Here is a 23,096-nt window from a genome sequence, read left to right as displayed (position 1 = left end):
CCAAAATGCAACACCTCCCACATTTGCTCCACATTTGAGAGAGAGATGACCTTGGACACTTGGATCTGCATTTATTATTGACCTGACCCTGGTAGTTCTGGGATTTGGAATGGCAGCATCTGGTGTAATGAAACAATCTGGTGCCCTCGTGCCCCAAGGTTATCTGTCTCTCCTGAACTTATTCAGTGAATAAATCAACAGAGACGTAGAGAACAAAATCTCAAAGTAACAGCAGTGGACCCAGCAGTGGAATATCCTAATCTTGAATCAACATTGGTGTCCACAGCGACATCGAGACGTGCAGCATGGAAATAAGCCCTTCAGTCCACCAAGTTAACATCGACCATTCATATTAATTCCACCTTAATTTTCTTATATTCTCCCCACATTCTCATTAACTCCCCCTAAGTTCTAACACACACCACCCAGAGATTCGCACACCTACCTTGTCAAAGAGACCACACTCACAAATCAGCTGCTCCCTCGCTTTTGTGTTGATCGCAATCGTATATCGGACGTGAGGCAGCAACAACTGGCGACAGAGACAGAGGGAAAGTATTGAGCTCAGAAATAACTGGTTACAAAGAACTGAAATATCAGAACTAATCCCACTGCTTTGTTCTTCCTGCATGCTGTATCCATTTCAAAGTAATCAAACAGTTAGCTCTTTCCGAATGAGCCACAATGGAAAAACTTCCTCTGCACTGTCCCATGAGTATTCCCAAGGTGGGGCAGAGTCAGTGGTTATCCCTGCATCCCACTGACAGGCGATGGCTAAGGCAGGTTAGTGTGGTTCATGAGGAGCGGGTGAAGATGGCCAAGCAGCAGATAGATCACATTGTACAACGGAGGCTCCAGACCTGAGGGTGGACTTACCTTAAAGAGCGGGTGGACGGCTGGGAGCTGGCGATACATAGCTATACCAAACACTTCCGAGATAAGGTGCGTCCGCAGAAGATGGGTGACAGTCTGATGTACGTGGAAGTCAGATGATCTCACCCAGATTTTGGCCAGTAACCAATCATACTTTGCATCAGTGGGGAGAAAGATTGGGTTTTCAGGGCCAGGTTCCTGTTTCAACTGTGAGAAAAGTTGCATGTGTTATTAGTAATGAGAGATTTGATCCATAATCTTCACAACATGGAAATCAAATGTGTTAAACCACTACTAAACCTGGTGGCAAAGGGACCAGCTTTGCATAAATTGAGGAAACAAAATAGGGGAGGATAAAAGTGAGATACAGGACAGAGGGGTGGGCTGTGAGATCCTGGCACGAAAGGGCAGGCAGCTGCAAGGTTATTAGTTTAGCTTAGAGATACAGCATGAAAACAGGCCCTTCGATCCTTTGAGTCTATGCTGATAATTGATGCGAGAGGCAGGTGAATGCTGGTCTAATGATGCCTAACCTACTGAGTGTTCTAGTGTTTTGTTTTTGAACTGAATTGGAAGATGCAGCATAGAAACAGGCACTTTGACCTACTGCAACCAAACCCATCATTCATCCCCTGTTCACATTAGTTCTATGTTATTCTACTTCTGCATCCACTTCCTACACACACGGGGCAAATTACAGAGGCAAATTAACCTACAAACCCATACGGGAGGAAACACCACGGGGTCAGAGAGAATGTCCAAACTCCCCACAGACAGCACTCGAGGTCAGGATCTGGTGCCGTGAGGAAGCAGCTCTACTGTGCCATCCAAAACCCGAATCCTCACGCTATGAAAACAATAGCCTAGGAAAGCGGGAGGTACAATGATATCCAGGTGTCCCTGTACACCAGATGCCTGTGGCCTTCCTAGCCCCTTGCATGCTTCCCTTCTGTAACTGGTACACGTTTTGTACCTACCCCTTTCCCAGTCTATCGACACTCAAATAATAATTTGCCTTCCTACTATTGCCACCAATGTGGATAACCCTACATTTATCCTCATCAAACTGCATCTGCTACGTATTTGACCTCAACCTCAATCTGTTCAAACCCAACGCCATCCTCTACGCTACTCACACTTCACCCAGCTTGGTGCTGCCCGCACACTTCAATATCTTACATTGAATTCCCTCATCCAAATCTTGATATATATTATGAAAAGGTGGGGTCACAGCACTGATCCCTACAGTTCTCACGCCAGGACCTTATGGAAAGATTTCTGAAAGTCCAAATTCACATTAAATGTGTCTCCCTCATCTATTCTGCCAGTTCCATCCTCAAAAATCTCAGTAGATTAGCCAAGCACAATTTCTCTTTCACATTTCTATGCCTCTCAGTCTGATCATTGCTTTCCAAGTGCCTCATTAGTATTCCTTTCATGATGGACTCTAGCTTTTTCCCCATTACTGAAGCCAGTTTTAAGTTCCTGTTTTCACTTGACCTCCATTTTAGAAACACTGCCGTGACATTAGCTACTTGCAACCTGCTGGGCCTGGTCCAGAGCCCATAGACTTGAGCAACAACACATCCTTTATTTCAAGGGCCGTTATTCTCAGATACAAGGAACTGCAAATGCCGGTTAACCAAACAATACAAAGTGCTGCAGTATCTCAGTGAATCCGGCAGAAGCTTGGTAGGTTCCTGATGCAAACCACTCACCGATGTTCTCAACAGCAGTGGTTTCCAAATTTTTGAGTTCACAGAACACAGGTATAATAATGTTAACCTTGCAGCACACCTGTTTGACTTAGCATCTCCTCCTCTCCTCTCCCGAACTCTTCCGGCCTCTCCTCCACTCCCCTTCCCTCACGGGCTTCCCTCCATAGCCTCTCCACTCCCCTCCCCTCTCACGCTCTCACCCCTCATTGGCTCCTTCACTCCTCTCACAAGCACCACTCCTCTCCATGACTCCCCTTCTTTACCCTCTCCTCACAGACTTCCTCCTTTCCCATCCCATCCTCACCTCCCCACACTGGGCATCTCTATCTCTCTCATCTTCCCGCCTCTTCCCCATCCTCTCCTCCCCCCCCCCCCCCCCCCCCCACCCCCAAAACCTGCGTGACTCCTCATCTGTGTAACCCTCAACTTCCTGACCAACAGCCCCAATCATGAGGATAGGGGACAAGGCATCCCCCACGATAATCCCCAACACGGGGGCTCCACAAGGATGTGTTCTCAGCCCCTTCTTTACTCCTTGTACACCCACCACTGTGCAGCCATGTACAAATCTAATTCCATTTGTAAATTCACAGACACCACCACCATTGAGGGCCGGATATCCAATAATGATGAGACGGAGTACAGGAAGGAGATTGAGAACCTCGTGTCTTGGTGTCGAGACAACAACCTTTCTCTCAATGTCAGCAAGACAGTGATGGACTTCAGGAAGTGAAGCGGTTCACATGCCCCAGTTTGCATTGACGGTGACGAAGTAGAGATTCCCAGGAGTCAATATCACCAACAACTTCTCCTGGACAACCCACATTGAAGCAACGACCAAGCAAGCACACAAACATCTCTACTTCCTTGGAAGGCTTAGAGAGTTTGGCATGTCCCCAACAACTCTCACCAACTTCTACAGATGCATCATAGAAAGCATTTCATCATGATGCATCACAGCTTGAATTGGGAACAGTTCCATTGAAGACCACAAGAAATTGCAGCGAATTGTGAAAGTAGCCCAGACCATCACACAAACCAACCTCCCTTCTATTGACTCTGTTTATACCCCACGCTGCCTCGGCAAGGCCAACAGCTTAATCAAGGACGAGTTGCACCCTGGCCACTCACTCCTCTCCCCTCTCCCATCAGGCAAAAGGTATAGAAGTGTGAAAACCCACACCATCAAATTCAGGGACAGTTTCTTCCCAGCTGTTGTCAGGCAATTGAACCGTCCTACCACAGAGAGCAGTGCTGAACTATGATCTACCTCTTTGATGACCCTCGGACTACCCTTGATCAGGCATTGCTGGCTTTACCTTGCACTAAACGTTATTCACTTATCGTGCACTGTGAATGGATTGATTGTAATCATGTATTGTCTTTCTGCTGACTTGTCTGGCACGCAACAAAAAGCCTTTCACTGTACCTCGGTGCACGTAACAATAAACTGAACTGAGAGAGGGAGAGACAGTGAGGGACGGAGATCAGATTGAGTGGGCTGTAAGGGACGAGGATAAGATAGAGATACAGGAGGCGGACAGTGAGAGGAGCTGACTCTGACAACGAGAGTGGCTTTAGACTGTACAGGGGGTGGACAGTGAGGGGGCAAAGAGTGTAAGGGGGCACAGAGTAAGAGGGGGGAGTAAGGGGGCAGAGAGTTAGAGGGGACAACGAGGCATAAAGTGGGAGGGGACAGTGGGGGGGAGGGGCTGACCCTGACTCTGAGAGTGGCGCGGTTGTAAACCGTACAGGGAGCGGACAGATGTGTTGTACTCCCTGGAGCATCCTGTGGCCAGGATTCCGACCGCCCTCTTGCCTCTGACCTGCTGCTGTGTCTCAATTCCACCCCATGGGACTCAGTCACTGGACACAGACCTTGTGTGAATTTTTTTTTTAACCATGGCACACGCAGAATGGCTACACAGCACACCACTCTTCGAGTCACGCCGTTTGGGAACTACTGCTCCAGGGATACTCCCTGACCCGATGAGTTACTCTAGCACTTATATGTCATTTATTCTCAGTTCTATCGAGGCCCTGGGGAATTGTCAGTCTTCAATCCTGTCAAATTCCCCGGCATTGTTTCTCTATTAACGCTGTCATTTCATTTAATTCCTCCCCCTCGTGCCCATTTCTGGGTGTTATCAATGGTTGAAACTTTTGCATTCATACAAGAGATCAAAGTACATTCAGGGTCAGAAACAGAAGTAAGTCTGTCTATCGTCTTCACAAAAAGACCAAAAAACAAAAGCACAAAAAGGTTCTTCTGAAAGAAAAGAGGCAGAATTAAGGAGAACAAAACTGCAGCACTGGGGTATAATTTCTGAACAGAAAACACTTGGATCTGGGCAGAGAAATGTTACTGGACATGTTCAGCATAAACATTGTGCCCCTATCTTGTGCTGTATTGTTCTATGTTATACCTGTTTACACTCTGCAGTCAACATATCCAGTGATAGTAGAATGCAGATACATGGAACTACAGATGCAGGTATAAAAGAACCCTCTTTTATATTCCCCTACCGACCTTTGTGTCCTGGGCCTCCTCCATTGCCAGACTGAGACAAATTGGAGGAACAGCACTTCATATTCCGCTTGGGTATCCTACAATCCAACGACATGAATGTTGAATTATATCCCAGTACTTCTGTTTCTGACACTGAATTATTGGTAACACCTTTTCTTCTCCCCCCTCTCGTTCCTGTGCCCCAGCTTGGTGTGCACATGTTATTTTAACTATCCCACCCCTATTTATCTCCCCCCCCCTCATCCCCTTCCATCACACCCCTTCCTCTGGGTTTAAAATTCACTCCTTTAATCTCCTAATCTGACACCCATTTTGTCCCCTTCCCATCTCTGGCCTTTGCCACTCATCTGCCAATCAACCCACCCCCACCTCGCCAGTCACTTCCCAGGCTTTGTCCCCCCCCCCCCCCCCCCATCCTCCCCGACAAAGGCTCTCAACCATTGTGCCCCTATCTTGTGCTGTATTGTTCTATGTTATATCTGTTTACACTCTACAGTCCAGTAATATAAAATATCGCCTGCCCATGTCCTCCAGAGATGTTCCCGATCCACTGAGTTAATCCCACTCTTTTTTTTCCCCAGAAATAATAACAATTCCAGATAGTTCCAAATTTCTACCAACTCAGTCCTGAGAGTCCTGGCTCGAATATTTATGCTTGGTTCTGTGGCCTTTGATTCATCAATCAATAAAAATTATTTCTCTCCGTCCTCTCACTTACTCCTTACCTCCTGAACATGTCAATCAAACAATCACGTAAAAACCTTGGAGAAACACTCTAAACTCCGTGGAGTAACTTCTCCTTGCTGTAGGACCCTTTTCCAAAATCCATGCTGTAGTCACAACTTTCTAATGAGCGGTCGTCAGAGTGGTTCACAGGACAATCCCTGTGAACTTCACATTTCACCTTCCTTTTCATTTCCTGCCTTTGTCTGCCCATCCACAAATCAAACCCCTTCACCTGTATCCACATATCACTCGCCAGACTTTCTCCCACCCCACCCTTTTAAACCTCACAATTTTATATACTCATACAAGGTCAGCCCTTCCCCTTCAACTCTCCAGAGAAAAAGGCCCAATTCTTCCAGCCTCTCCTTATATCTGAAACCCTCCAGTCTTGGTAACATTGTCATAAAACGTTTTGCACCAATTACAATTTAATGACATGGTTCGTATATCAGAACTGTACATGGTACTCCCAATATGGCCTTACAAACATCTTGTACTTCGTGTCTGTCTTGTATGTCATGTCGTAATGTGACATCCAGACTTCTGTATTTGATACACTGAACGATGAAGGCAAGCATGTCAAACATCTTCTCAACCATAAAGTGATACCTTTGTCACCACTTCCATGAAACTATGTACCCTGCATCCTGATGTCTCCCTGTTCTACAACACTCCCCTGGTCCTTACAATTTACTGTGCAAGTCCTTCCCTTGGCTGTCTTACAAAAATGCAATACCTCGCCTTGATCTGAATTAAACTCCATCTGTCATTCCTCGCCCAAGATCCCTTTGTAATAAATATCCTTCACAGTAGACCATACCACTAATTTTAGTGTCATCTGCAAACTTACTAACCATGCCACCGACATTCTCATCTAAATCTTTAATATAAATAATGAACAACAGTGGACCCAACAATGATCTCTTTGGTATGCCATTTGTTGCAGGCCTTCTTACCACGGGGAAACGTTTACTGCCTCCCCTATACATGCCTCTCTTGCTTTTTGTACCTCGGACAGATCCCCTCAATTGTTGCATAAAATTCCAGAGATTTAATGCATTTCAGACAACTACTTGCCAGCTTATCTCAATCCACCAAGAAGCTAACATTCTCCATTAAAACCACGTTTGTTGAAAATATCCACCATGCAGTGAATATTGTTTACAAACTGACCTACACTTTTTCTGACTGATAAAAGTAGCTATTTAATGTTTAGACTACATAGCACTTAGTATTGTTCTTGCGTGGTAAATGGTGTGTAAAACCAAATGCTTTTCCTGTCTCTACCTTCCTTCTTTTAGCTGTAAAGTTCTTCTATTACTTGTAAAGTTTATAGTTTAGAAGGATGAGAGGTTATCTGATTGAGACATATAAGATTGTTAAGGGCTTGGACACGATAGAGGCAGGAAACATGTTCCCGATGTTGGGGGAGTCCAGAACCAGGGGCCACAGTTTTAAGAATAAGGAGTAAGCCATTTAGAACGGAGACGAGGAAACACTTTTTCTCACAGAGAGTGGTGAGTCTGTGGAATTCTCTGCCTCAGAGGGCGGTGGAGGCAGGTTCTCTGGATGCTTTCAAGAGAGAGGATGGGCTCGTAAAAGTAGCGGAGTCAGGGGATATGGGGAGAAGGCAGGAACGAGGTACTGATTGGGGATGATCAGCCATGATCACATTGAATGGCAGTGCTGACTGGAAGGGCCAAATGGCCTACTCCTGCACCTATTGTCTATTCTCTTGTCTTTCTTGCTGCAATCTTTTTGTGAAAAATAACAACCTTTTTCCATCCATGATGTAAATGATGCACTCTAACAGTTCAGGAATCATTGACTGGGAGTTAACCAGACACAACAAACAGTTCTGGACACCATTCGGGCAAGGATGCCAGGGTCTTGCAGAGGTTCCAGAGATTCATTACAATGATATCAAAGACGAGGAATTTCAGTAACATTGGGAGATGGGAAAGTGGGTCCTGCTCTCTAGAGAAAGCCAGAAGAGATTTAACATAAGTGATCACATTTTGAAAGTAAATAGTGGGACATTATTTCAGGGGGAGGATAGTTGGTAAACTGGAATAAACTGATGGAATGATTGAAAGACACAGCATGGAAACAAGCCCATTGGTCCACGCCGGCCATTTAGCTACATTATCCCACTTTTGCATCCACTCCCTACTCACATGGGACAATATACAGAGACCAATTAACCTGCAAACCCACATATCTCTGGGATGTGGGAGGAAACTGGAGGACCCGGAGGAAACCAACAATGTCGCAGGAAGAACATGCTAAATCCACACAGACAACACCCAAGGTCTGGATCAAACCTGAGTCTCGGATGCGGTGTGGCATCAGCTTTACCAGCTGCACCACTCTATTGAAGAGAGACAAATAAGGGACAAGCAGTGGTTAATGCAGCGGGTTGGTACGATCTTGATTTAATTGTAAAGTTAGAAGTGAAATTAACGGTAGCTTTCAACATGGGACCAGGTAAACACTCCACTAAAGAGAGGACTGACAGGACAACAGGGGAAGAGTCAGTGCAGTGAGATTAATGGAGAATTCTATCACAATGGGTTTTACTGAGCTGCTGTTTGAACAGTTCCCTCACCATTGCAGGGCCTGGCTCCAACTCCCCCTTCATACTACCTTTCACATGCATCATTGGCCCCCTTGGCTCACCAATCCAATCAATACAATACAATACAATACCTTTATTTGTCATTTGAACCTCACATGAGGTTCAAACGAAATGTAGTTTCTGCAGCCATACAATAAAAGAACCAAAACATACACCAACACTATTCACATAAACATCCATCACAGTGGCTCTCCTCCTCACTGTGATGGAAGGCAAAGTTCTTGTCTCTCCCCTGCACTCCATTTCCCTCCCGAAGTCGAGGTCAAAGCCCCCGGCGGGCGCTAGTCCGCGGCAAATTAAGGCCGCGCCGGGCGTTGTAGGGCCCCCCTCCAGGTCACTCTCAACCCCGCAATTCGGGCGGGAGAAGTCGCCGCTGCCGGTGCCCCGCAAAGCAGCCTCCCACCGGGGATCCGCGAGCTCCCGGTGTCACCATCCACCGGAGCCGGGCCGCATCAACGCGCCACCGCCGCTCTCCACGCCCCGAAGCCGGCCAGCTCCACGTAGGTAAGTCTGCAGCAGCTCCTCAGCAGCTCCACAGCTCCACAGGCTCCGTGACTTGAGCCTCCAGGTCGTTCCGGTGGAGGCCGCTCCACGGCGCTAGGCCCCAACGGCAACGGAGCTCCGACAGGGAAAAGGTCGGGTCTCCATGCAGGGAAGAGATTAAAAGTTTCCCCCACCCCCACCCCCCACACATACACATTATCAGCAGACACTGGCAGTGCCAGCCTGATTGCTGCAGCTCCATACTGCTGCCTTGTTCCCCTGGGCTGCCTTCCTGATTACCTGGATTGCGATGGGGACCAGCTTCTTCCTTAAGTTATTGTACAACAAGCAGATGGGTGCTGTCAGGTACTGCATGGTGCAGGGGTCTGTAGCGTTGGCAGGAACTCCATCCATGATCTTATAGTCTGCCAGGTAAATGTTACCTTCCTGTCCACAGTAAAAAGCACAAGAATATCATAAAACAACAGACTCACTATGGGAGAGAAGTTGGTGACACGGCTACACAAGCCATGCCTTCGTTAATTAAACTCTATAGTGCCCCAGTGTTTAGGTTAGTATCTCAGATTAGTTACATTCTGCAGTGTCCCCACTGTTTAGCACGTTATCTGTGGTAGTTTGGTTTAGTTTGGTTTAGTTTAGTACCACTGGGGGCACCATACTATTGGCAGCCTCGCCAACAGTCTGTTATTTCGTCTTTTTTTTGTTATAGTGTGCCTTTTCATCTTTTTTTTTGTTTTAGCGTGTTTTAAAAGTTTGTGCAAATGTTCTCTGGTTCCTTTTACGTGGGGGAGGGGGAGGGTGTCGGGTGAAACTTTTTCTCAATTTCTTACCTTGCCGGAGATGCGATTGTTTTCCGGGTCGTATCTCCGGTCGCTCTGCGGCCTAACATCATGGAGCTGGAGGCCTCACTCGGGAATGACTTTGAGCCCCCGTGGGGCGTGGACTTACTATCGGAGACAATCCTTTGCCTTCGATCGCTCCAACCACAGCCTGCGGACCTTACCATCGAGAGCTCGCAGTCTCGGGCAGAGACCGTAGATGTCGGGAGCTCCAACGACGCAGAAGGTTGGACAAGCCACAACCCGGATTCCGTTCGCCGGCGCGGGGGAGCTGAGATCTCCCGATGCGAGAGCTTGATCCCCGACATGTAGGGCCCGACCGCCGGCTACAGGAATAAGACTGTCCCGTTAACGGAACGCTCAAGGCCCCCGACGGCGTGGGAGAACAAAGAAGGGAAGAAATTGAACTTTTTTTCACCTTCCTTCACAGTGAGGAATGTGGAGGTCACTGTGGTGGATGTTTATGTTAAAATGTATTATGTGTGTTCTGTTGCTTTTTATTTGTATGACTAACTTGGTAAATTAAATTCCTCGTATGTTGCAAAACATACTTGGCTAATAAAGCATTATTGTATTATATTGTATTGTATTTAGAGATACGGCATGGAAACAGGACCTTCAGCCCACAGCCCACACCGACCATCAATCACCCAATCACATTAGTTTTATGTTATCCCACTTTCCAATCCACTTCCTACACACTAGGGGCAATTTACAGAAGGCCAATTGACGTTTAAACCTGCGTGTCTTTGGGATGTGGGAGAATGTGCAAACTCTACACTGACAGCTCGCAAAGTCAGGGTTGAGGCTGGGTCCCTAGTTCTGTGCAGCAGCAACTCCACCAGCTGTGCCACCCTTCATTACGCTGCAGTGCCCCAGTATTTAGTGGGTATCTAAGGTCAGCTACACTGTCGTTCCCCTAGTGTTTAGGGGATGTCTATGATCAGCTACACTGCAGTGCCCCAGTGTTTAGCAAGGTGTCTGTGCACCGTTACACTACAGTGTAGGTATGTTGCAAAACTTACCTTCAGCGGCGCTGCAGTTCTGTCACTGCCCGTGTGCGCGACTTTGGCGCCTTTGAGAGGGGGGCGGGTTTAAAATGCCGTTTCCTCCAGGCTGTTTAAATCGATGTTCATCAGCCTGTTTAATTGCTCAAGAAAAATTGCTGCGACTGCCGTTCTCTGCCCTTATGTTTAAACTAAGTTGGATAATTTAATTATTATAGTAAATTAAAAATCATTTTCCAAAGCCATGAACGCCAACAACGGTACGGATCTCACGTAGGGGACAAGCAAGGTAGGCTGTTTAATTTTACATTAAAAAGTGCTTCTTAAGTTCCCTTTAATCAAAATTTTAAGTTGCGAAAAGGTGACTTTGAGCCTCTCCGAACCGGCAGTATTTTTCCTGCCGATATGGGGCTCAAATACAACGTTCCAAATGATCGCGTTCCAGAAAAACCCACTTGCAAGATGATTTAAATGGCCATTAATTTCCAGGTATTAAACACTAAATTCCTTCCATTTGGCCTATAAATCCATGACGATATTTAAAAATCATGTTATATTGTGCATTATTGTATGTATGTTATTTGGACACTTAGGCTATTTAAAAATGTTGATCTTTTCTTAAGAAATGGATAGATGTTTAGATTAAGTAATTGAATTATGTAATTAGGTACAATTGGGTAACTAACTAATTATATGCATTAATTTCAGGTCATCCAAGTAAGATTGTTTCATATTAGTTTCAGAATGCTTCAATCTATAATAACTGAACATTTCTTTCAGTTTAAAAAAAGTTATGGGCTTTGACTGTCCTCGATCACAGCTTTTGTGTTAAGTCAATGCAAAAGCAATAGGGAACAAGATGCTAATTTCCAAGTATGAAAATGGCCATAACTTTTTTATTACTGAAGATATGTCAAATTTAAACTTATTTATGCTTTATCTGATGGGATAAATTGCAGACTTGATTTTTAAAATCTCAAAATTTTGTAACAGTTCCTCAGTGTTTAGTGCTGTATGCCAGTGATGAGTTCTACCTTAATCTCTTCCTCTAGGGTGAGGTTCCGTTCCAGGCTGGTATCCACCATTTCAGTAGTGACTGGAAAGTTGTCCGGGAGTTTGTTGCACTTCTCAAAAACGACAGGATTGCAGCCGTTGAGGAACTGGTAGCCGAACATGAAGTCCTCCTGCCAGTGCTGCATGACGTAGTCTGTCAGTGGTACGGGAGAAACACATGGGTAGGGTGGGTGCGATTATTTCACTGCTTCCACCTTGTCCTCCCCACTTCCCCAAGTACAGTTGTCTAACCTCTAATCACCTCTCCTTGTTCAATGACACTTGAACTTCCTCACCAAGAATAATCCAACCATCTCTCTCTTCGAAACTCCAACAGGATCACAACACCAATGGAGTTCAGGGGAAGATCTCCTGTTCTACTCCTGATGTGTGTGAAGCTCCATCTAGATTTGTCTCCTGTTTCACTGACCCTAATTTGTGCCTTTGAGTGGATTTTGTGCAAAGCTGAATCTTTGTAACGTGTGTCCTCCTCCTGTACGTTCTACAGCCATGCAACCCTCCGTGTCAAGGTAACCCCTCCCCCCCCCTCCCTCTCTGCCCCCTCACTGTCCACCCCTGTACCATCTCGAACCACTCCACCATCAGTGTCAGGGTCAGTCCTCCTGGACCTTCTGAAAGCATTTGATAAGGTCCCACATAGGAGATTAGTGGGCAAAATTAGGGCACATGGTACTGGGGGTAGAATGCTGACTGGATAGAGAATTGGCTGGCAAACAGGAAACAAAGAGTAGGGATTAACGGGTCTCTTTCAGAATGGCAGGCGGTGACTAGTGGAGTACTGCAAGGCTTGGTGTTGGGACCGCTATTTACAATATACATCAATGATTTGGATGAAGGGATTCAAAGTAACTTTAGCAAATTGCAGATGACACAAAGCTGGGTGGCAGGGTGAACTGTGAGGAGGATGCTATGCAAATGCAGGGTGACTTGGGCAGGTTGGGGAAGTGGGCAGATGCATGGCAGATAAAGTTTAATGCGGATAAATGTGAGGTTATCCACTTCGGTAGCAAAAACAGGAAGGCAGATTAAGTCAAGTAGGGAAAAGGGGTAGTACGAAGGGATCTGGGGATCCTTGTACATCAGTCTATGAAAGTAAGCATTCAGGTACAGCAGGCAGTGAAGAAAGCAAATGGCATGTTGGCCTTTTGAACAAGAGGAATCGCATATAGGAGCAAAGAGGTCCTTCTGCAGTTGTACAGAGCCCTAGTGAGACCACACCTGGAGTATTGTGTGCAGTTTTGGTCCCCTAATTTGAGGAAGGACATTCTTGCTATTGAGGGAGTGTAGCGTAGGTTTACAAGGTTAATTCCCGGGATGGCGGGACTGTCATATGCTGAGAGAATAGAGAAGCTGGGCTTGTACACTCTGGAGTTTAGAAAGATGAGAGGGCATCTCATTGAAACATATAAGATTGTTAAGGGCTTGGACATGCAAGAGGCAGGAAACATGTTCCCGATGTTGGGGGAGTCCAGAACCAGGGGCCGCAGTTTAAGAATAAGGAGTAAGCCATTTAGAAAGGAGACGAGGAAACTTTTTCTCTGTGGAATTCTTTGCCTCAGAGGGCGGTGGAGGCAGGTTCTCTGGATGCTTTCAAATGGCCTACTCCTGCACCCATCTATTCACTGCCCCCTCTCTATCTGGTCCCCGCCCCTCACTGTCCCCTCTCTCCCCCGGTCCCTCTCCCTTGCACTATTTCTCTCACTCCCTCGCACTCTCTCTCTTTCCCCTCACAGTTTCTCACTGCCCTTCACTCTCCTCACTGCCCCTCAAACTCCCTCACTCCCCCATCTCCGCTGCTCTCTACTTCTCACGCTCACTGACAGCTCTGTATTTTGCTTCAGCTTCTCATTCCCCTCACACTCTAACCCCGCACACTCGTCCTTGTTTCACCTCTCCCCAACTCACTGACAGCTGCCTTAAGCTCCAGCTCCTTGCTCTCCCTCTCCTCCCAGTCTCTCCTCTCCCATTCCCTCGCCTCCCCCCTTCACTCTTTCCCCCCTCACACTCTTTCTCCTCACTGACAGCTCTGTATTTCACTTCGGCTTCTCACTCTCCTCCTCCTCCCCCCCCCCTCACTCTCCCCTTCTCCAGACCAAAGATTATAGAGCAGAGCTATAATCTTTGCTAAAAAGCGGGAAAGAGAAAACCCCAGGGAGAGAAAAAGAGAGAGGGAGAGGGTGAGTGGGGGAGGGGGAGGAAGAGATAGTGGAGGCAGAGAGAGGGAGGAGGAGAGGGAGGGAGAGGGGGGAGGAGGGAGAGGGAGGAGAGAGAGGGAGGGAGAGGGAAATGGAGACTGGTGGAGATGGAGATAGTGGGGGGGGAGAAAAAGTGGGGGAGGGAAAGATAGTGAGAGAGAAAGAGTGGGGGAAAGATGAAGGGGAGGGAGTGGGAGAGAGTTGAGGGCAGGGAGGGAAATCTAAACTTTAACTGAGAAGGGGATCTCGTGAGGGAAGTAGAGGACAGCCCGGGGATGTTTGGGAGAGAGGAGGAGGAATGGATGCTAAGTCAAACGAGTGCTGCAAGGTTAACTTCATTATACCTGTATTCCATGTGCTCAAAAAGTTTGGGAACCACTGCATTACACACTAGAGGTAATTTACAGCCAATTAACCCACATGCCTTTGGAATGTGGAACAAAACGGAGCACCCCGAGGAAACTCACAGTCACAGGGAGGAATGTGCAAACTGCACATAGACAGCAACTGAGATCAAGGCTGAACCTGGGTCTCTGGCGCTGTGAGGCAGTAGCTCTACCAGCTGTGCCACAGTGCCGCATTGCCTCCAGAATCAAGGTCAAGACCAGGTGGACACAGACTAAACAGCAGCCTTCAATAGGATATAGATAATGGATACAAAGGAAAACAAAATTAGATATAGAATGAGTGGTGGAATTAGATACAAATTAATAAGTGTAAGAGGCATTTAGGCAGGCACATTACTATGCAGATTGTTGAACAATGCAGTCTTAATGTGGAAAATGGGATTAATAAATTTAAAAAAAATGGTGAGCCTGGATGTGGTGGGCTGAAGGGCCAGTTTCTGAGCAGTACAATTGTACGACTGTTAAACGCTCAGGTGAGAGGAACTAACTACATTCTAATCCAAAATAAATCCTGGTGTGTTAATCCTCTGGTTAGGAGTGGAAGGTTTTCCTGGTCAGTAGACCACCTGAATACTGGTGTGTAACCTGGGGAATGGAGGACTTGCTTTTTTCAAAGCACATTGAATGTGACTTACCTGAAATTGTATTGCTAATTTGGACAAAGATCTGCTCAAAATCAGCAAAATCAGTCCATGAAGTCTGAAACATGTACATGAATCGATTCAGATACAGATTCTCCATCCTGTATAAAAAAAACAGTTTTCAGTTAGAAGCCTGCATGATGCTATACTTCTGTCTATCTAAGATGTGTGAGGTATCTAGGTCAGAGATAGGAGAGATGGAGGGCAGGGACACTGGCGCCCGTAAGGGTTCATTCCGTGCAGTTGAATCCGTCAGGTCAAGGTCAGCAGAGGAACGGCAGGTGAAGGAGTGAGTGCAGGGATTGGCTTAGGAATTTAATTAGCAAATCAGTAAGTTAGCGAATTAGTCAATTTATCAGCTAATATAACAAGGTTTGCTCCAAGGGAGCGGATTTGTCGCAGAAAGTGCTGTGAGAAAAGATGGTCTACATCCGAGTGTACACAAGGAGATGGCTCTAGAAATTGTGGACGCATTGGTGATCATTTTCCAATGTTCTATAGGTTCCGCATCAGTTCCAGTGGATTGGAGGGTAGATAATGTTATCCCACTTTTCAAGAAAGGAGCAAGAGAGAAAATGGGGAATTATGGACCAGTTAGCCTGACATCGGTGGTGTGAAAGATGCTGGAGTCAATTATTAAAGAAGTAATAACAGCACATTTTGATAGCAGTAAAAGGATTGGCCCAAGTCAGCATGGATTCATGAAGGGGAAATCCTCCTTATAACCATATAACAATTACAGCATGGAAACAGGCCATCTCGACCCTTCTAGTCCGTGCCGAACACATCATCTCCCCTAGTCCCATATACCTGCGCTCAGACCATAACCTTCCATTCCCTTCCCATCCATATAACTATCCAATTTATTTTTAAATGATAAAAACGAACCTGCCTCCACCACCTTCACTGGAAGCTCATTCCACACAGCTACCACTCTCTGAGTAAAGAAGTTCCCCCTCATGTTACCCTTAAACTTCAGTCCCTTAATTCTCAAGTCATGTCCCCTTGTTTGAATCTTCCCTACTCTCAGTGAGAAAAGCTTTTCCACGTCAACTCTGTCTATCCCTCTCATCATTTAAAAAACCTCTATCAAGTCCCCCCTTAACCTTCTGCGCTCCAAAGAATAAAGCCCTAACTTGTTCAACCTTTCTCTGTAACTTAGTTGCTGAAACCCAGGCAACATTCTAGTAAATCTCCTCTGTACTCTCTCTATTTTGTTGACGACTAATCTTCTGGAATTTTTAGAGGATGTGACAAGTAAAATGGATGAAGGAGAGCCAGTGGATGTGGTGTATCTGGACTTTCAGAGAGGATTTAATGAGGTCCCATATAGGAGAATAGTGGGCAAAATTAGAGCAATTGATATTGGTGGTAGGGTATTGACATGGATAGAGAATTGGTTGGCAGACAGGAAATAGGAATAAATGGGTCCCTGTCAGAATGGCAGGCAGTGGCGAGTGGAGTGCTGCAAGGTTCGGTGCTGGGGCCGCAACTATTTACAATATAAATGATTTTGATGATGGGATTAAAAGTAACACTAGCAAATTTGCAGATGTGAACTGCGAAGAGGATGCTAGGAGGTTGCAAGGCGACTTGGACAGGTTCAGTGAGTTATACACTTTGGCGGCAAGAACAAGGAGGCAGATTATTATCTCAATGGTGTCAGATTAGGTAAAAGGGAAGTGCAGCGAGATCTGGGTGTCCCTGTACAACAGTCACTGAAAGCATGCAGCTACAGCAGGCAGAGAAGAAAACTAATGGCATGTTGGCCTTCATAACAAGATGATTTGAGTATAGGAGTATAGGTCCTTCTTCAGTTGTACAGGGCACTGGTGAGACCACATCTGGAAGTATTTTGTTTTGGTCTCCTAATTTGAGGCAGGACATCCTTGCTATTGAGGCAATGCAGCGTAGGTTCACGAGGTTAATCCCCATGATGGTGGGACTGTCATATAAGGAAAGATTGGAAAGACTGGGCTTGTATTTGCTGGAATTTAGAAGGATGAGAGGGTATCTTATTGAAATGTATAAAATTCTAAAAGGACTGGACAAGCTAGATGCAGGAAAAATGTTCCCAATGATGGGGGAGTCCAGAACCAGGGGCTAAAGGGGAGGCCATTTAAAACTGAAATGAGAAAAACCGTTTTCACCCAGTTATGAATTTGTGGAATTCTCTGGAACAGAAGGCAGTAAAGGCCAATTCGCTGGATGAATTTAAAAGAAAGTTAGAGGGCTAGGGGTATGGTAGTACATACATAGCAGCATCAGACATCAGCTATTTTACTTAATGCCCACGTTATTGGATAGTTATATGGACGGGAAAGGTATGGAGGGTTATGGTCTGAACGCAGGTGTATGGGACTAGGGGAGAATACTTGTTCGGCACGGACTATAACGGTCGAGATGGCCTGTTTCCGTGCTGTAATTGTTATATGGTTATATGGTTATATGGTTATTGTTAGTCGTTTAGCAGCACACTCATGTTATTATTAGTCATTTAATTGAATCATTTACTCAGTAAACAAGTTACTTATTTCTACTTGTGTATCTTTGTAATCGAAACATAGAAAATAGGTGCAGGAGTTGGCCATTCGGCCTTTCGAGCCTGCACCACCATTCAATATGATCATGGCTGATCATCCAACTCAGTATCCTGTACCTGCCCTCTCTCCATAACCCCTGATCCCTTTAGCCACAAGGGCCACATCTAACCCTCTTAAATATAGACAATGAACTGGCCTCAACTACCTTCTGTGGCAGGGAGTTCCAGAGATTCACCACTCTCTGTGTGAAAAATGTTTTTCTCATCTTGGTCCTAAAGGATTTCCCCTTTATCCTCAAACTGTGACCCCTTGACCTGGACTTCCTCAACATCGGGAACAATCTTCCTGCATCTAGCCTGTTCAACCCCTTAAGAATTTTGTAAGTTTCTATAAGATCCCCCCTCAATCTTCTAAATTCTAGCGAGTACAAGCCAAGTCTATACAGTCTTTCTTCATATGAAAGTCCTGACATCCCAGGAATCAATCTGGTGAACCTTCTCTGTACTCCCTCTATGGCAAGAATGTCTTTCCTCAGAATTGGAGACCAAAACTGTACGCAATACTCCAGGTGTGGTCTCACCAAGACCCTGTACAACTGCAGTAGAATCTCCCTGCTCCTATACTCAAATCCTTTTGCTATGAAAGCCAACATACCATTCGTTTTCTTCACTGCCTGCTGCTTAATAATTCATTTGTATCTTTGTATTCAACCTATAAACTGGCATTAAAAACTTTGTAATTGGTATGTAATCTTTGTAACGAGCCAGTTGTAGCTGGGAGATAAGGGTAGCGAAATAGAGGGTGATGGGTGAGTTAGAGTGACAGCTAGGAGATTACAGTGACCGCTGGGAAATAAGGGTAGCGAAAGGAGAAGAGATATGGGAAGAGATGTAAGAATTCAGATAAGACTGAATCAACAATGGAAGTTAATGGTGGCAGGACAGAGAGTGTCAGTATAGAAGGTTCAAAGGTTCATTTATTGTCACATACACCAATTGGTGAAGTGAAATACAAGTTGCCATTGCAGCACATTAATAAGAATACCACATAACATTATAAAGGAATTTAACAATAAACATAAAAAACATCCCCCCACAATGGTTCCCACTGTGAGGGAAGGCACAAAGTCCAGTCCCCATCCCCTTGTACACCCATAGTCGGGGCCTTTTGTGGCCTCCGCAGTTGCCGCTAAGGGGCCCGATGTTTTAGGCCCTTCTTGCCGGGTGATGATGCTCCGGCGTCGGGAGAACCCTCTCAGCGGTTTGGGATACCTGGAACGGCCGCTTCCTTACCGGAGACCACGGCTTCCGAAGCCAACAGGCCGCGCTGGATGGAGCTCCACCACTGGCGATCTCGGTGAAAGATCCTAGGCTCCCGATGTAAAGTTCAGCGCCGCCGCCCGCGGCAACCCACTCCACAGTCCCGCAGCTCCGCGATATTCACCTGCGGTCTCAGCATTCCGGAGCTCCAGCGTGGCGACCCGGGCAAGGCATCGCCTGCTCCACTCCGTGATTGCGCTCCAGCGCTGTGCCGCCGCCGGAGCCGTGCTTCAGGAAACGCCGCTCCGGGCCCGATGGTGGGCCGCGAGGACAGGTCGAAGATGATGCCCGGAGAAAAAATGCTTATCTGACCAGGGAGGGGCTAGGAAAAGCAGTTTCCCTCTTCCCCATCCCTCACATAAAAAAGAATAGACCTCCAAACAAAACACTTTTTAACACGCTAAAAATAAAAGAAAGAAGTGTAAAGGCAAACAGCTGCAGGCTGGGCAGCCATAACCAACTGGACGGCGCCCCCTACTGGATGGGTACAAGAGGAGTATAAGCGCAGGTATATGGGACTATGGGAGAATACGTGTTGGGCACGGACTAGAAGGGTCGAGATGGCCTGTTTCCGTGCTGTAATTGTTATATGGTTATATGGTTATAAAGTAGAGGAGATATGACTGTAAACCTGTAATAAAAAGGAGCTAGCCGCTGCAATGTGTGAGCTGTCAGGGAGCAGGCAGGCGTTTGACTTCCTGAGTGTTCCAGCCGATGTTTGCAAATAAAGGCTTTTCGACTTCTTGAGGAATTCTCCGAGTCTGTGTCATCTTATCCAAATTTGAGTTTTGGTAACCACGACAGGGGCTAGCGCAGGGGTGGGGAACCTGTGGCCTTAAGGCCACATGCGGCCATCTAAGTAATTAAGTGCGGCATTTTGAATGAATCCAAATTTTGTGGAACAAATTTTTTTATTATTATTATTAATATGTTTTTGTAATACATTTTTTATTATTTTTATTTTTAATCCTAAAATGAATGTATTTAAAATACCAAAGAGTAAAAGAAGATTCAATGAAATAATCCTCCCCGACTGACGGCCACAATTAAAACATCAGTAAGTCATGAGGGCTATTTTAATAAAATAATGTACATTTTGAAGTATATCTAATTGAAGTTTCTTGGATGCGGCCTAATTAGATTACAGCTTATTTAATGCGGCCTTCCACCATGAAAAGATTCCTCACCCCTGGGCTAGCGGAATCAAGGGATAGGGGGAGAAAGCAGGCACGGGTTACTGATTGTGGATGATCAGCCATGATCACAATGAATGGCGGTACAGGCTCGAAGGGCCGAATGGCCTCCTTCTGCACCTATTTTCTATGTTTCTATGACACTGCAACTTAGAAACTCCTTTCTTATTCTTTAAAGGTGCTGAAACATCACTGTATGAATCAACAGCATTGTTGACTTCCACAACACTATGAAAGAAGCTCAGCTCCATCAAGAACAAATGCTCCCCATTCACAACCCTGAACATTCATCCCCTTCACCCTCACTGTTGACTAAATGCACTGTGCGTACTCATCCATGTTGCTCTGTTGGTGCCATTTCCACTGCCTGCCATATCCCTCCATTCCTTGCATCTCCATGTAACTATCCAAAATTATTTTAAATGCCACTACTAGCTGCCCACATCATTGTTAACATATTCCAGGCAACAACAACCCTCTGAGTAAAAAACATATCTTTAAACTTTATAAAAATCCTCTTTAAACTATGCCCCTCTAACTTTAAAACAATGCCCTCTATTCTTTGACATTTCCACCCAGGGATAAAGGTTTTGACTGTCCACGCATTTACGCCTCTCTTTTATATATTCCTATCCGTTACCACTCCTTGTGGCTGATACCCTCCAAACTAGACAGACTTCCGATAAACCTCTTGTGCAACCTCTTCAAAGCCTCCACATCCTTCCTGTAATGGGGGCAACCAGAACTGCACCCAATACTCCACATGCAGCCAAACACAAGTCCTATAAAACTGCAACATCACTGCCTGTTGCCTTTACCATAAGCCTTCTTTACCACTCCATCTACCTGTGTTGGCACTTTCAAGGAGCTGTGGAATTTGGACCCCAAGATCCCTGCTGTTAAGCTCCTTGCCACCAGAGAGTAATTTCCACCATTTCAGTAAACCCGACCCAACTTCAGTTATGCCTCACGCAGTGTAATGAGCGTTGCGGGAGAACAGTTTGTGAGTTTTTAAATGTTTTAAATGTTTTTTTTAATTTTCTTTTAAAATGCAGTAAACCCTCATCAAATTCCCCCATCACTGTCAGCACTACCTTGGTCTCTATTTGCTGAAGTAAGTGTGTGTGTGGAAACTTGTGTGACTTTTCATCTGACTGGAAGCCAAATCTGACTGGACACACGCTGATACACATGGAAACGGCACATACCTTGTACAGGGAGGAACTCCAGATGCTGGTTTAAACTGAAGACAGACACAAAAGGCTGGAGTAAATCAGCGGATCAGGCAGCATCTCTAGAGAAAAGGACTAGGTAATATTTCAGTTCAACTTTGTCGATAGCTGCCTTTGATCTCATCCTTCGCCCTGCTCGTGGTCTTGTCCCGCATCGATCTGCCGTACATGCTGTGTGTGTGTGTGTGTTTCTTTGGCTGAGTATGAGGGGAGAATCGCCGGCACCAAGAGCGAGAGAACGCACGGACAGACGGACGAAAGCAACGATCATAGAGCGGAATAGGTGACATTTCAGGTCGAGACTTTTGTTCAGACTGACAGTCAGGGAAACGGGAGATATAGGCATATCTTCCATTCATTTGTCCTTAGTACCATCTATATCTCTTGTTCCTCTTTCCCCTGATGCAGTCTGAAGAAGGGTCTCGATCTGAAATGTCACCTATTCCACTCTATGATCTTTGCTTTCGTCTGTCTGTCCACACATTCGCTCGCTCTTGGTGCCGGCGTTTCTCCCCCCAGACTCCACCAAACACACACACACACACACAACATGTCCAGCAGAACGGTGCAGGCCGAGACCAGGAGCAGGATGACATCAAACGGGTATGGCAGCTATCGAAAAAGTACGGAAATGGTCAGGGGGAAATTTAAAAAAAAACACCCGAAGGAAATAGATGTTTAACAAAAAAAAAAGTGGGGTCGGCGATTGCTCCATGTCCGTGTCGGAGGGAAGGGGGGAGGAGGGGTGGGAGGATGGATTTCTATCCTCTTTCCCCTGACTCAGTCTGAAGACGGGTCTTGCCCCGAAATGTCACCTATTCCTTTTGACGCCCGACCTGCTGTATTTTGTGTCTATCCATTAATCTCTCAGCCTGATAAGCAGAATCTCCCTGAATTAGCTCGACGCCATGACGGAAGCTGGTTACGGAAATGGCGCTGAAGATTACCCATCACCTACTACGGCTTTTTCGCGGAGTGAACCATCTTGCTCCGCTCTATGATCTTTGGTATTTACTATGGAGCAGGCCATGGAGAACATTGAGATCAGTGTGGAGAATATAAATATGCTATGGCAGTTGGAGATTAAGAAGGAGGTGGTGTCAGAGATCGAAGAGCATTAAAGTGGATAAATACTTAGGGTAGGTATGTTACAAAACCTACCTGAATCGCCATTGGGAATCTGCCCTCAGCCATGTCGGCGATTTTGGCGCTGTTTGGAGGGGGCGGGTTTAAAACGCGATTTTTACTAGGCTGTACTAATCGCACATGTTCAGCCTAGTAAATCATTAACGAAAAATCGCTGCAAGACCCGGTCGCAAAAGGTATTATTAGTTTTATAGGCCTCGATAATATAGTTATAATAGTCTTAAAATTACTGTTTTATTCCGCGACCTCTCACAGCCCCAGGGTTTTATAGAGCAAACAATTAAAGGTATGTACCTTATTTTTACATTAAATGGGGCATATATATAACCCTGTAATTAAAGTTATCTATAGCGAATAGTTTATTTTGGGCTTTTTATATCCCGCAGGGTATTGGGTATTTTTCTCGGCATTTGAGGGCACTAATCTAGCGCGCTGTCAACATTCTAAACCAGCGCGTTCACAGAAACCCACTGGAAAGCCGATTTAAATGGGCATTTATTTACAGCAATTG

At 45.8% G+C, this 23,096-nt stretch overlaps 1 protein-coding gene across 1 annotated transcript in view; it reads right to left on the bottom strand.

Annotated features, from left to right (window-relative positions):
* The window catches only part of LOC129713061 (polyunsaturated fatty acid 5-lipoxygenase-like), an 86,806-nt gene that overhangs the window by 17,571 nt on the left and 46,139 nt on the right, over positions 1-23,096 (bottom strand). Inside the window, 5 exon segments of the mRNA XM_055661940.1 lie at positions 446-532; positions 877-1,080; positions 9,269-9,415; positions 11,870-12,042; positions 15,147-15,253. Of these exon segments, the coding sequence (XP_055517915.1) occupies positions 446-532; positions 877-1,080; positions 9,269-9,415; positions 11,870-12,042; positions 15,147-15,253 (718 nt within the window).

This window comes from Leucoraja erinacea, chromosome 34 (genome assembly GCF_028641065.1).
Source record: "Leucoraja erinacea ecotype New England chromosome 34, Leri_hhj_1, whole genome shotgun sequence".
In the NCBI taxonomy this organism is placed as follows: Eukaryota; Metazoa; Chordata; class Chondrichthyes; order Rajiformes; family Rajidae; genus Leucoraja; species Leucoraja erinaceus.
Note: the sequence above shows the minus strand (reverse complement) of the source record. Positions and strands in the feature narration are given on the sequence as shown.